Source organism: Semicossyphus pulcher, unplaced genomic scaffold, assembly GCF_022749685.1.
Source record: "Semicossyphus pulcher isolate SPU_LCO1_2020_fin unplaced genomic scaffold, fSemPul1.0.p SCAF_21, whole genome shotgun sequence".
In the NCBI taxonomy this organism is placed as follows: domain Eukaryota; kingdom Metazoa; phylum Chordata; class Actinopteri; order Labriformes; family Labridae; genus Semicossyphus; species Semicossyphus pulcher.
The window spans coordinates 16282649-16297671 of record NW_027211695.1 but is presented as its reverse complement, the minus strand read 5'-3'; the positions used below and the strand labels follow the sequence as shown (position 1 = coordinate 16297671).

General features: G+C 40.4%; 1 protein-coding gene across 4 annotated transcripts; it reads right to left on the bottom strand.

The window, feature by feature from the left end:
- Positions 1-237: 237 nt before the first annotated feature.
- Positions 238-7648, bottom strand: LOC138600806 (E3 ubiquitin/ISG15 ligase TRIM25). Of its 4 annotated transcripts, none has more exons than XM_069672314.1 (8): positions 7349-7648; positions 5656-6489; positions 5306-5414; positions 4538-4636; positions 3412-3645; positions 2469-2491; positions 2004-2152; positions 238-1802 (listed from the first exon to the last, which is right to left on the bottom strand). In XM_069672314.1, exons 2-8 carry the CDS (start codon positions 6297-6299, stop codon positions 1504-1506), a joined length of 1557 nt encoding a protein of 518 aa, XP_069528415.1. In that variant the 5' UTR covers positions 6300-6489; positions 7349-7648; the 3' UTR covers positions 238-1503. The 4 variants fall into 4 exon arrangements, with proteins under 4 accessions (XP_069528415.1, XP_069528418.1, XP_069528417.1 ...); XM_069672317.1 differs by having other exon boundaries at positions 238-1790; XM_069672316.1 differs by having other exon boundaries at positions 4538-4633.
- Positions 7649-15023: the final 7375 nt, after the last annotated feature.

Genomic DNA, 15023 nt, shown 5'->3' with positions numbered 1-15023 from the left:
CTCCGTCCTCTTTAGATTCCGGACTCTTACCGCGTTCAATCGAACGTTCCGGAACTGGACTCGTGTTTTTTAATCTTTATTCCAGTTGCCGTTAAAAAATAAATAAATGATGAAATATCATGTTTTCTGTGTCTACAAATGTAGTAGAAATTGAAATAGCAAACAATGTCAAATAAAAACTGCTGTTGGCCAAGTTTTACACAATAAAAGCTTTAATAAATGCTATATTTTTCCAGTTCTGCCGTTTATGGATTTGTAATATATACATCATATTATTTTAACAAAACTGATCAGTCTGATCTCAGGAAAAGACTTCAGTGTGGTTAACAATTTCAAGTAAGTAAAAGTATTTATATTTGCAAAGAAAAACGTCATGATTGTGAACATTTCAACAGGTTTATTATCATGTATTAGTTTTTTCAGTTTGGCCCCTAACAAAGTCACTTGTATCAAAATAAAAATCAACTTTTAACATTCAAATATTTCAGGCCTAACATTTTCTAGTAAAGTGCAAAATTTCCCATCACCTGAAACTGATATTTTAAGAACAATGTATGAACTGTGCATAGGAATATTTAACTCTTTTTTTTTAAATAATGCATTAACTACTTTGAAAGCATAACTATGAAAAGCAAAGGTAACTTGTAGCCGATGGAAACTGTTGTTATCACGTTGCAGTTCTTTTTCTAGCATCATGCCAAGCAAACAAACTGATTTTAGGTATTCATGCACGCACACATCCTCACTCTTTGGCTTGCAATGTTTGACCTTACACGTAGGCTCCTTCAAGTAGATTGCTACTACAGTTGCGTGTTTGTTCTCCCTCAGGTCAAATATGTTGGCCTGTTTACAAGAATATTGATCCTTTCAAAAGGCTTTCTATGGTGATGAAAACTGGGGAACTCAAGGAATTCAAATATTTTCTTATGTATGCTTGAAAATTCTGTATTTCAGGAGCTTTCTGAAGCTCTCTCTGCTTAGCACCTGTTGTATCAAAAATTCAGGCGAAAGTTCCGCAAATCAAATGTGTAAATACTTTGTTGGCAAATGGCTCTTATTTTGAAAAATATTTAGCAAAGTGGTAGAAAATTCCAGCATCACAGGCATGCAGAGGTTTCGCCAAATTCTGTTTTAGGTGTTTGAGTCGTTCCAGCAACATTCTGTCATTATACATTCACAATCATGTGTACAGCAAACTTCTCTAATATAAAGCACCTTGATGAGGTTCAGCAGTAAGCGACACAGGTTAAGCATTAGATTCACATTGGCAGATTCTCAGTGCGTAGTTAGTTTGAAGTCCAGCTGAATCAAAGTCATTCAGTGTGTCCTGTCTGAGTATTGTCGGAGGGTTTGAGGCAAAACGTGGTAGCTGCTCGAGTCTGTGACCGTACAGGGACATTCAAAGAGAAGATGGGTGCAACATCAGTAACATCTGTTACACAGATCGAATCCAAAGTGCTTTAATAAGGTGTAAAAATAAATGTTCACAAATCAAGTCCTCCGTTAAACCCCTCTCTCCTCCTCGTCCTCCTCCTCTCCATCTTCGTCCTCTTCATCTTCCTCCTCCTCGCCCTCTTCCTCCTCCTCCTCCCCGGGGCTATAAAGATCGTCAGCCAGCTCACTCTGGTCCTGTCCTTCGTCCTCCTCGTCCTCCTCGTCTTCCTCCTCCCCCTCGCTCCTCATCTCCTCCACGCTGCTGTCGTCGAGGTCGTCTTCGTCATCGTCGTCGTCCTCCTCCTCCACGGCCTCTTCCTCGTTCTCCTCGTGCTCTTCCTCCTCCTCTTCGAGATCTGAAAGATGACCTGGTGAGTGGACAGAAAAAGAATATCCTGAACACTACTACTGTGATACTCCTGAAACTCTGGCTTTAAAACTGCACTCATGAATTCTGTCTGCATACTACTGCTGGACAACAAATCCTCTAACACTGCTTAAAAAAAATGGAGGACATTGAAAACAGAAAGAGACATTTGAAGGCAACGTTATAAATGAATGCTTCTTACACAGGGCGCTGATTGCAGCCACGATGTGACATTGGAGTTCCTCACCCAGGAATTTCCTCATTTCTTCTTCCATCATCACTCCAAGGACCTCCGTCTCCATGTCAACGTATTCTGGGTAGAACATGGTTTTTCTCAGCTGCCGACGACACCTAAAACACACACACACACACACACCATGGAGTAAGACTGTTCGGATTTGAAATAAACATTCTAATTAATATAGACCTTCAATGATTGCTTAATCAGCAGAAACAAACACACAAGTCATTTTTGGTGTGACATATGACAGTAAGCAGGATATCTCGATGTTTCTGACTGTTGGTCGAATAAAAACAAGTAAAAAAAGATCGACTGGGGATGTGAGACATTTTACAGACATGATCAATCACTCGGGAAATTAATCAGCAGATTAATTTAGAACAATTGCGAATTGCAGCCTAGAATAATTTCAAAAGCATTACTTACTGCTTTCCTGTTGTCTTGTAAGCCTGAAAAAAAGACAAAAACAGATATTTACATGCAAAACTCATAAACAGACACCATATGGGGCGACAGTGAAGATGCCGGATGTATAGCCAGCGGTTAGCGATAAACAACTTCCAGTCAAGACTCCCTTTTCCGTGTGCGTCATCGTTACAGAAAAATAAACAGTTTGTGATTGACTGTCTTAAGTTTGCTCAAATTTCAACATCATGATGCAGATTAGTAAAAAGTCAAAATGAAGCTTTGTCAGGTCTGTGCTCAGGAGGAGAAGAAAACTACTTTTAAAATGCTTGTTTGTTGAACGGAGGTTGGCTCCATCATGTCTGATGCATTCGAGGAAGTCGGGAAATGTGAACGCTGAATGGCTTTCGTGAATTTCAGGGAATTTGTCTGAAGTTGAATTGTAGATCTTGAACGGATTGTTAGCTGTTAGCATGCAGATGTCTGTTTATAGAGATTAATAAGAAGGTAAATCGTTGTCAGATGACGCTGATGGGAGCCGGGATGGCATTACGGCTGCTTTAGCTCTCCGCAGGGACTGTTTTTCCAGCATACACCGCAGCCTGCTGATACGTGATTGGTCGATATTACTCGGACTACAAGCGTAGTACAAACTAGAACACTTGCCGTCCATAAAATCCACGGCCCTGCCTACAGATTCTACATTTCTGTGTTCTATTTCATTTCTATGTAGAATCTGTAAATAGAGACTAATCTCCATAAATATAATTAGTTATTTTATTGCGAAGCGCTTGAGAGAATCTACTACAAATATGTATGTTCATCTCTACTACTTAACCTCAGTTAATTGAGAATATGTATATTTTACCTATTTACTATCACAAATCATTTCAAGCTATTTTGTTTTCAAATACTTTGTGTTTTCAGCAGTATTGTAAAGCACGTGTGATTTGACGCGTCTCACCTCGATGAAGCGGAAAGGGTCGTTCTCCTGCATGAGGCTCTCGATGCCACAGCGGACCTCCTGCAGACGGGCCTGGTCCTGACAGATCCTGGAGATGTTCTTCTGAATGGCCTGCCCGTTGGTGTCGCAGTGAATGCGCGTGCATTCTCGCTGCCTGGTGACGAAGCGGAGCACTTTGGCCTTCAGCTCGTCGCTTAACCTGGTCAACCCCTGCTCGGAGTCGTCCATGAACTTCTACATGAGGGAGGTGATGAGGAGGAAAGAGAAGGAGGTTAGGATGCCGTCAGGATAGAAGTGCTATCGTTTTGGTAGTGCAAAAAAAAAAAAAAAAAGCACTAATATTTTGCAGTTTTGGACATAAGGATGGACAAACAAGACATCCAAATTAAAAGTCAGTTACTTGATAAAATAACCGAATAAGTAGATATACAGAAAATGGCAAAAACTGTAACTAGCTTAAAGGGAGGGGGGTATTATGCTCATTTCAAGCTTCATATTTAACTCTGTGATACCGATTGAGTAGCTTAGCATAATTTACAGTAAAAAAAACGCTTTCTCACAGCGGTGCTCTGTGCAGGCCCTCATACAGCCTCTGCCTGAAACGACTCAGTCAGCCCTGTCCCTTTAAGAAACCTCCCCCCTACAAGCCTGCTTTCTTCTGATTGGCCAGCTCTCTGAAGCCTGCTGAGGCATACTGAGCTGCTGGGTGGGCGTGTCCTTGAATTGCGCCAGGAGCAGGAAGTTCTGCTGTGTCTCGCGCGGAATGCCCAAATATGGAGTTCCTCCACTTTGTGACATCACAAAGTGAAGCGTCTGGAGAAGTCTGTCTGAAAGCAAGCATTCACAGCAGCCTGCAGACTGAGACTTTTTTAGCAGAGGATTACTCCAACATACTTTTACCAACAGATTTGAAACTTCACTCACGCTTAGTCTGGACATCCAACACTGTAACATTATATATATGTCTTAAAATGTAAAACAGCATAATACCCCCTCTTTAAATGATCTATGCATGATGAATGAAAAGTCTGAGGAGTTTCAGATAATATTAGGGAATAGTAAAATAATCGATTTATCACATTGTATTAGCCCTGTTGAACTTCTTATGTGCTGTGTGCCATCTTACCCTGTTCTGTCTCTCCTTCTCCTTCTGCTCCTGGAGCTTCCTCTCAGCCATGCTGTACTTCCTCTCCACCCTGTACAGCTGTTTATCCAGCGTGCCCTGCTGAACACAGAGTGAGCGTTAGGTAGTCAAAGACATAAATGTATGAGTGTAGGGGCTGATCACTGCTGTACTAATGATAAATACTCTCCATTTATTGAAATATATTACCATATTTGTTTGAGATTATTTTGGCGCATTTTACAGCGAACAGTCGAGCTCTAAAAGTATTATCATTATTATTGTTATTTTACGTGGAGCCAAGACTGTAGGTGGTCTGTAGATTATTCTGTTTGATCTCCCAAATAAAATCTTTGCCTGTTGTTGTGGTTTGTCTATTACATTAAAGCTGCTGTTTTAACATGTTATATTATTAAAAAAAATGTAGGCTGAAAAGATCAGTAGCTATTGGTCAAATCTGTGTGATGCTACTCATACAACTTCTTCTTCTACAGGTTTCCGAACAGCGTTACCAGCGCGACAGACTAGAAGCCTCTCGACTTCACAAAGCGCAGGAAGTGGATCATGTGACTATTTCATTCATTTTCAAAGAGACCCCCCCCCCCCCCCCACACACACACACAGAGACTCCACAAATGTTCATTCATAAGGATTCCAGACTCATCCCAAGACTTTGTTTCAGCCAAACAAATGCAGTAAGCTTCTCGAACACTTTGAAATAGTGATAGTCATTTCTTAACTAGGTTGAATCCATAATTATGAAACATGCACCTTCATATCTTTCATTGTGTTCTTCAGCGTCTTGATCGTATGTCCCAGGTGTCCTCCTTCTATGGTGCAGGCGTTGCACACACACACCTTGTCGTCCATGCAGTAATATCTGGAGTTGCAGAAACAATAAAGTTATACTTATATTGTATGAAAGTTGTTTTTTTTTCATTATTAAAATCAAACAAATAGCTGAGCATCACTGACTCAGAAAAGGGTCTTATTCAATTAGTAAGTTAGTAATCAAGGTAGATTTTTTACTACAGTAACACTAAATCAAAACATAACTGAATTTTACTACCACATTTCCAAATATAAACAAAACAACATATATAAGCACACCTGCCTCCTACCTGTATATTTCATCATGGTCCGGGCACTTCCTCTTCCAGAAGTCATTCATTGGTTCAGTCAGCGGATGCTCTCGAAACGCCGGCAGCTCCAGATGTGGCTTTACGTGCTCCTGGCACATGGACACCTCACACTTCAGGCAGGTCTTAACAGCAAACATAGATGATGCAGCGGCAGCAGCAGCAGCTTCCTGCTTGTCACCTCCTTCCTGAGAAACGGAAGCAGCAGAAGACCCGTCTGCTGCAGCGCTGGTGGCTGATGCCTCGGCGCCCACAGAGGGGCAGTAATCACAGGGAACAGTAGAAACACTCCTTGCTTGCTGCGCCGCCACAGAAGACGACAGAAATTCTCTGGATTTTAAAGCCGTGGCGGCTGTAGTGGTCACTCTGCGCCGGTGACGGTAATCATCTGCAATGTTGGCTAGTTTAAAGTTTTTCTGAAAGTTGGTGCTGCACCGGTGGCTGTCGCGGCACTCAGGGCAGCGGAAGCGTCCCCGCTCTGCTTGACGCTTCAGCCGGTCCAGGCAGGTCTTGCAGAAGTTGTGACCGCAAGGAAGCAAGTAGGGGTCGCGATACAAGTCCAGGCACACCGGGCAGGTGAGCTCCTCTTGCAGGACCCTGGACTGATCTGACTGGGCCGAGGCCATGTCAGTGTTCAGACTGGGAGCTCACAGAGAATGAGGATGGATAGAAGGGGAAAACAGGGATGAGGAAGTGATGGAGATATAAGGAATAGACGATGGTGGAAGATGAGAATAGGTAGAGGAGGAGTGGAGAGTTATAATCTGAGAGGCAGAAAAAGGTGGAGGGGAAGAGGGAAATGAGGCTGCAGATTTCCTGATGTAAAAACAACAAAACAAATAAGTTAAAAGGTTCATCAAATAGTTGACAACAATTTCAAGAATACGCAAACTGTTGACCTGGGTTCAATTCGGTGATTCCAATGAGTGTCAAGAATTGGGTTTAGGGATTATGACTGGATATAACAGGCAACTAAATACATCACCTTGGGTTTTTGGAAATAATAAGAGACATTAATTACTATATCGGCTTTTCAGGCCAAAATAATTAATTGGTTGACCTGAAAAATTACCTGCAAATTAGTAAGTAAAACAAGAGAACTGTTAGCTTTAGTTGTTAAGTCAGATCAGAGCCTTTTAGTGGCTATGTAATACTTATTCTTGGGAAACACATTAAACGGATTTACCCTCCAACATTATCACTTCCTGCTTCCTGTATGTGCCCCAATAAAAGACAATTAAAATGAAAGTAAAACAACGTCAACTTCTTTAGGCCTTGTGCCAGCCTCCAGAACAAGGTCAGTTGTCCTGCTGCTCAGTTAAGCTTGTTCAAATCAGCCTCTGTCTAAAGGCCATGACCTCCTGATAACCTGCCAACCTGCTCCGTGTTGTTTACATGTGATAAAAGGTGGTGTCCCAGTTAGTCAGCAGTGGTTTCCAATCGTCCACCTGCCAGCCCGAGACATCACAAGGGCCTAAAAAAAAGCTGCTCTGAAAACTGTTAACTCGTAATTGGCGTTTGTTTATCTTATGAGTTCACTGACAGTTGGTTAAAGACTCAACCGACAATTAGCCACCTTATCTCCCTGTTAGCTACCGTAATCTTTCTTATGGCTAAATCGCTGGGACAGTGATGAGCTATAGCAAGATGTGATACAGTTGCAATTGCCGCTTACCTTGATAAAATAGGTGCCTTCGTCCCAAGTTAAAACACTGATTTCCGGAGCTGTGAACGCTGGTTGGATCCGACGAGGCTAACGGTTAACGTCTCGTATGCACCTGTCGTGCTACTGCGGCTAACATATTGACGTTACGACCGTTAGCTCTAATTTTTTTTGTCCCCCACAATGTCCGCAAACAGTCCGGTCTGTTTTAGGAGTCCGTGGAAATATTCCAGTCACCGGGCGTTTAGTTTCTCATCTGGAAGTTTCGGCATTTGACACAAAAGGACGAGTTGACACACACCTGTGCGACGGACAAACGGACGGACGGCTAACTGATACTGGGCAGGTTGATGCGGGGAAAATGATGCCTTCACGGTTTACTCGGAAATTCCGATGTTACACTTCGTGCCTTCAAGTGGTGTCGATATAATCGGAAAAACGAGATCCCAACTGGTAAATTTCACGTGATCGGCCCCTCAAGTCAGAACCACAACTGATAGTTGGAGAAAAATGTGTTATGCTGAATAATGGTGTGCAAAGGTAAATGTTGATGTTGTTTTTTTAAACTTTATTGTAGAAATTACACATGTACAAGCTGTAAGGCAAACATTCACTACACTCATAAATTGCTTTCAAGTAGAGTATACTAACATAAATTAAAAGACAATTACATAAGCACAATACAGTATGGTTAATAATAGTAAACTAATTAAAACAAAACAAACAACAGCATCTCTGCTGCTGATACCGCAGGTCTTTTCTTCCTGCCGTGGTCTGACTCTATAATCAACAGTAAACACTCACACCAAACCGGACACAATGAGCAATAACACTCCTGTTAAGAGTGCTGCAACTCTATAATCTACATGTGCAATATTTATTTTTATTTATTATTACATCAGGTGGTCCATCTGTACATTCATTCATGCTGTACACTTGCTGACTCAGCTTTTCATTTGGTCTGCGTATTTAGGATACATCGTTCACTTATCTATTAGCTCTGTACATATTTTTTTTAGGATACACTTGTTAACTTACTTATTTTTATATGCCCTTTATTGTAACGTTGCACTATCCACTCTGCTGCTGTAACACTGTACATTTCCCTGTTGTGGGATGAATAAAGAATTATCTTATCTTATCTTATCTTATCTTATTTTCGGTCACATGTAATGTGTAATATGATTTCAGGTTGTAACCGCTATTTGCTGTACACATAAAGTGATCTAGATAAGTTAGTGTTACAACATATCATCTTTTTAAGGTCCACGTTGTTGTCACAGTATGACCATATTACACACATGAGGTTTGAAAAACGGCTTTTCTAACTTTAGGTGTAGGTGTCAGACAAAGCGAGTAACTGCACGCTGCCTTTGTTTACATTTTCCAGGGCAAGAAAATAAAGTGACAGATACATGTGACTGTTAAAGAAAGCAGGATAAGATTATTTGTTAAAAACCACCACTTTTTGCATGCACAGGACAAAAACAGCAAAGATATAAAATGTACAAAAATCAACACAAACCAAAAGTTCCTCACAGCAACTTTAATAATAAAAAAATATTGTTTATTTAATCATTTTCTACCTGCAGAAGTCAAGCCTGTATACATTTCTTCTTTTGCCTTCAGTTTTTTTTAAACTTGATTTAACAGGTTTTCTGTTGTTGAAAAAAAAAATCATCTCTCATATCAAATGATATAAGATATTAAATATTATTCTTAAATCAGAGATTTTATGTACATTATCTTGCTCCAATACAAACAAATCATGCCATCATTTCATTTATCACTATATTTTTAGGCCAACAAAATGGCTTTGAATGTTTCTTTTTCCATAACTTATTTCATGTGTTACAGATAAGATGCAATTGAAGTTGTTACCATTGTAATAACTAGTTAAGAGATCTTTTATCTTATTATTTTTGTTTTAAAACGAAAGAGCCTGGAAAATACATATCTAACTACCAACTGACAATACTTTAAATAAAATAACAAATTCTAATAGTAAAGCAAACACCATTACGTCCTCTGATATAACTTCAGTGCACTCAAAATCTCACTCTTAAACTAACTTTAATTTTATTTCATAAGAAATTGCATACATTCTTTGAGATGATTAGCATTTTCACAACATGCTTCTTCGATAACATTGATTTATTTTAAAATGCACATTATACAGTCAAACAAAAGCAATAAAACCAACAAGGGAACAATGTATAATTTGAACCAATTTTCTCTACTAGTGTTTTCCAGCAGCATGGTCCGAGGTAAGACAATGTTGTCGTACCTTTTTGGTCCAAGTTGCAATTTCATAGCTACTACTGAATGGGTTTACATGTAATTATGCACAGACAGTCACTGTGCCAAGAGAATGAAAGTACTGACTTTGATGATTCATGGATTTTCATCTGGCAGCAGCACGGCTTTGTAAAGTCAAGTTTCAAATGAAGTACTACAGTCTACACTGATATCAAGCAACTGTTTGCTTCATATGTATGAAAGTCCAGAAATGCTCATCATCAATCACTGTCCAAACATGTCTGGACATCTTAGAAGACGACAGGACCCTGAATGGTGAGGCCAAGGTAGAACAGTATTGGGTGAGGTGCTGAAGCAGGTTCAAAGTCTGCTGAAGCCAGAATTTTCTTCTCTCCAGCAAAAACAAACACTCGCTGTTTTTCTTGCTCACAAGTTAATGTGGGATGGTAGCAATGCTCTACCCTTACTGGAAGAAGGATATCTTGAATTTCTGGGATTTGCCACACTTCCCCATTGCTCCATATTTCATTGATTCGCATCCATTTCTTCTTTGTTCTTCCAACCTGGGTATTAGCTAAGTCAGCGTTCACCTTTTTCTCCACGATTGCATCCAGTCTTGATTTGTGAATCCACTTGCTCAGTCCAGGGTCCTTTCCCAGAAAAAAGAGAGGCACAAGGTACCGGCCTCTAAGGTACTTGGCATACCCATCCCTCTCAAACGCTTGCTCCATGAACGTGACATGTTGTTGCAAGTCAGTTGCAAACACGAGTTCAAGAGATAGATGTGCAGGCTCCTCTTTTGTGTTGTGTTCCTCATGCCTGTCCTCATCCTCCCAGGTTTTGTCTTCTGATCTGTTGTCCTCTGCTGCCTGTTGTACCACCTCTTCTTCATCCTCTTCTTGCACCACCTGAGCATGTTCCTCAGGCCAAAACAACATCAGAACCAAAAGGTAAAACTCAGGGCTTCTACGTCCCACGTCTGTGTCCAAGAATCTTAACAGAACTGTTTGGATTTCTTTCACAGGAGTGAGCTGAGGGGAGTTATGCATCTTGTTGCTTAAGATGATGTTGGAGAGGATGTACCTCTCAGCTGCTTTGACATCACCAACATTTGCCTCGTAGGTGGTTTTCAGTTCATCGCGGATTGCCTCTAAATCCGCCACTGTTGCTTCAGCCTCTTCGAACAGAGCATGTCTTCCCTTGGACGTGAAACTGCCATGATCCAACCAATGTAGAAGGCCTGGAAAGCTGGTGGAATCTGCTGCTTTCTTTCCTGTATAGTGTTCGTAACAGAGTGCAACGTCCTTCCAGAAGTAGGAAGGCTCTAAGGATGTCTCGTCGGGCTTGGAGTAGGTCAGGTACCATTCAAAAAAGCCAAACTTGGCTTCAACTTCCATTTCTAAGTTACGGATGAAACTTCTGTGCCTCTGTAGAGGATCATATGGTACCACTTTGAGTTTCTCAAAGGCTATCTTTGCCACTTTAATGAAACCAAAAAGGCCTCTGTTGTTGAAAGTATTTGAAAAGTTTATTGTACCTTCTGCATCCTCCATTTCTGGCCCCTCTTCTCTGTCAGCTTTCATTTCCACATCTTTGAATGCCTTCAAGGCCTCTTCTGCCCGTTTTAGGATTTCCTCCAGTTGCTTGGCCATCTTGATCAAACGGTTCTTGTAAACCTGCCCAAGAGTGTCAGCCATGTAAGAGTTGTTTGGGGCCCTTTCAATCGCTTTCTTTGCCCATTCTTCAGCTTTTGTATAGTCAGTGATGCCTCTTCTTATGTAATAGAGACGAGAAACAGTTTGGGGGAAGTTGTAGTTCTGTCTCATTTTATTTGATGCGGTTTTCAAGACGTCGACAGCAATGAAAAAATTCTCTTGCATTCGTATATCTTCAATCAACCTTGAGAACTTCTCTTTACCCTTTTTTCCCTTTTCTCTCTTTGTCAACAAATCTTTGATGAACCGGATTATATGTGGTTGGGGCTGATCTCCACCGAGTAAAGTCATAAATTTCTTCACTGTAGCACTCCTTGAAATCCCTGATTCAGCTAGTAGCTCTAAAGCTTCCTTTGCAAACTTTGGGTGAATGCTAACGTGTCCAGGGCTCGATGTGTTGATAAACATGGTAAAAGGCTCCATTCTTTCTTCAAAGGGGGGTCCTCCATGGATGGGATCAGGTGGACCAAGGATCTTTTGACACTCAGGCATCAGTAGGTAGGCCTTGGGAATGTAAGTGTTCAGCAGTGCCAAAAAGGAGAACAGTTGTGTGTTGGTGGACGTTAGGTTTTGTTTCACATAATTTGAAACATTTCCAAAATGGTGCGGGCTCGTATCAATAGACTCATCCATTGTAAACTCCCCAGCAACCAATAAGGTTTCATCTCCGCTGTCAGGGGACACAGCTTCTGTATCGTTGCGTTCCATGGCAGATTTCAAGATGAAGATGGAGTTTTGTTTTATTCTCTTCGGTGACTTCAAACAGGTAGACCAGTGGTAGTCAACTAAATGAAGGTGATAACAACAGAATCCATATCAGTCATTCAGATTTAAAATATACAATCATTGATATATCCTAATGTTATTACTGTTATTTGTTATGTAAATTCTCATAAGGCTCCCTGAAAGTGATTTAGTAGCATTGCTCTATCAATGATAATGGCTGCTATTTGGCAGAAGGAGTCAGGAAGAGTAGGCTTAAAACTTTCCTTTTTGATAAACCTTATAGTGAGCATACATTCATGTTATATTAATGCACCTTATTAACTATGTATCTTCTTGTCACATTAACATTACTAACCATACATCTCCACAGAGCTCCTAATGACTTTTCTGCAAAGGCACCCTCAGATTTTTGTATTTTATTGATATGTTGCAACAACTATTAGATGGATCACCACACATTTTGGTACAAATATTCATGGGGCCCAGAGGATGAATTTTAATGACTTTCGTGAACACAAGGAATTACATCTGCCACCATTGTTACTCCAACATTGGCATTCCCATCTTGCCCAGCTGTGCTATGTGTTCAGTAATTACCTTAGCTTGATAACATGCTTAGCTATAATGTTGAACACATTATATGTTACACCCGCTAAACATAAGCATGTAAGCCATGTCATTGTGAGCATGTTAGCAGGCTGACACTAGCACACTTTCACAGAGCTGCTAGCATAGCTTTTGAATTGACTTTATTTTTAGTTATAACCAATGCTTTCAGTATGATTTATTAACTTAACTTATGGGTGGGCAGTTTATGAGGGACAAAACGCATTGATCAACCCCACTGTAAATTTGCTATCAATGAGATAGCCAAACTGTACTTTTGAGGTTTAAGCCTTTTGGGTAAAAGCATCTGGACCAAAACTTTATTTGTGAACAATTTGTGCACATTAAAAAATGCAGCGTGAAAGAATCAGTCTATGATTTATTACTGTTAACAATTATTGACTACATACTTCTGTGACTGTTTTTTTTTCTGCATAGTGCTTTGTTATTTTTAAGATACTTTATAACCCTCTGGGCCTTCAAGGTATTCAGTGAAGACCTAAGAAAAAATATTGAAATAATTTGTATTTTTATTTATTTATTATTATTATTATTATCATTGCATGTTTTTTTATCCTAATAAATTGTTTTATTATTTATCATTTTTATTCACTGAAATAATAGTTATAACTTCTCTGCATTATTGTCATAAACTTGGACTCACTCATTTTGGCAAACACAGGGTTAATATAAAGGAATGGGGAAATGGACCAATCACAATTTATTATCTGACGGTATCTGGGTGAAACAGTGACTCCCCCTGCAGGCGGGGCCTTCAGAAGACGACACGAAGGCCTGTGTAATGCAAGTAAATGGGAGCATTAATTTGGTATGACAGGTGTCTTAGCCAATCATATTGGGTTACATTGTGGTTGGATAATTTCACTACATCTTCCCGGCATTCGCAAAAACTCGACCAGCGAAAGTTGTCAGTGAGTGAGGACAAGGCAAAAAATGGCGGGTGCCAGTGAAGAACATTGTGTGGCTGGTTTAGTTGACTCTCCATTTTCAAGTTTGCCTTTTCAGGATAAATTTGAATTGATCCAGAACGGTAGACCGTCGCCCACCCTGCCAGGATTAAAGCAAACTGTCAAGAATTACCAGCGACATTTTTAAGCTAGCAGCTACAGCCGCTATCCGGTGCTAACCGGCTGCCCGCGCACCAACGAGCTGTACTGCAAGGATTGCTTGCTTTTCGAATCTGATGAGGAGCCGTGGTCCAGCAAACGTTTGAGTTACCTGAGTTGCTTAACTAAAGCAGCTCTGAAACACCAGTGAACTCCCGGACATCTGCTGCTAACGCAGCCGTCGCACGCTTCGTAGAAAAGGATCGCAGGATCGACTTCGTTTTTAAGTCATCTTCATTTGGTGAGTACTTAAAGTTTTCAATTATCGGTTGGTTCTCTCTTTTTTTATTCTATCCCGAAATTATGGTGCTTATGCTGATTATGCTGAGGGATGCAACGAGTAGTCGAAATTTTTTATTTTATAGATGAGAGCAACCCATCCGGGTACTTTGCCCAAAAGTTGTGATCCGCGACTTTTGGGGTGAAAGCAGTCCCTCTTATATGAATGGCGGTAAATAGGACTCCTGGAGTCCTTGACGATTGAATAACTTAAAATAAGAATACCATACATTTTTATTGCTATTAAGTGCCCAAATCCAATAGCCAGTCAGGCAAACAGCTGTATTATGACTTTTCTGATCAACGATCGGCATCATGACATCAAAATAATTAAGGTTATAAGGGGACATGAGTCTCCTCTCATGACTGCCTTTATCATAAATGACAAACGTCCCCATCTTGTGAGCAGAGGTTGCATCAGATACACCACTGTGTTATTAAACCTCGTTACCTGAGTTAGACCATCACTGATCAAAAATTATTTATTTATCTTAATGCGTAGTGTAGTAATGTAGGCTCCAATGTAGTGGTTAATATAGCCGTACTTACGGGATAAAAATGATAAAATTAGAAGCTCAGTGTAACCAGTAGTTTTTAGATCCAAATTATTTTTTTACATTTAGTTTTTGTAAAAGGCTTTGGTGAAGTGCTCACTTGCACAATGATATTCATTGCACTTTATATGAGATGCGACATGAAAATCGCCAGAATTTCCTTTGTGAATGTGTGAAGAATCTGGTGACAGAGGCAGACTACAGCTCCTGCAGTTGTAAACACAACGATCGCTGGTTTAGGCATACCAGTTGTTTCGAAAAGCAGTAGGACACACAGCACCGGGTCCCACAATATACCACTTTCAGGCAGCCTGAAGCCACAGAGCTCACTTCTCTTACCCTCTTTTGCCCTTTGTGGAAGTAAAAAAAATCTTGAATCGTTTTTCTTCAGTGTTTGAGGCACAAAATTTGATACGGAAGC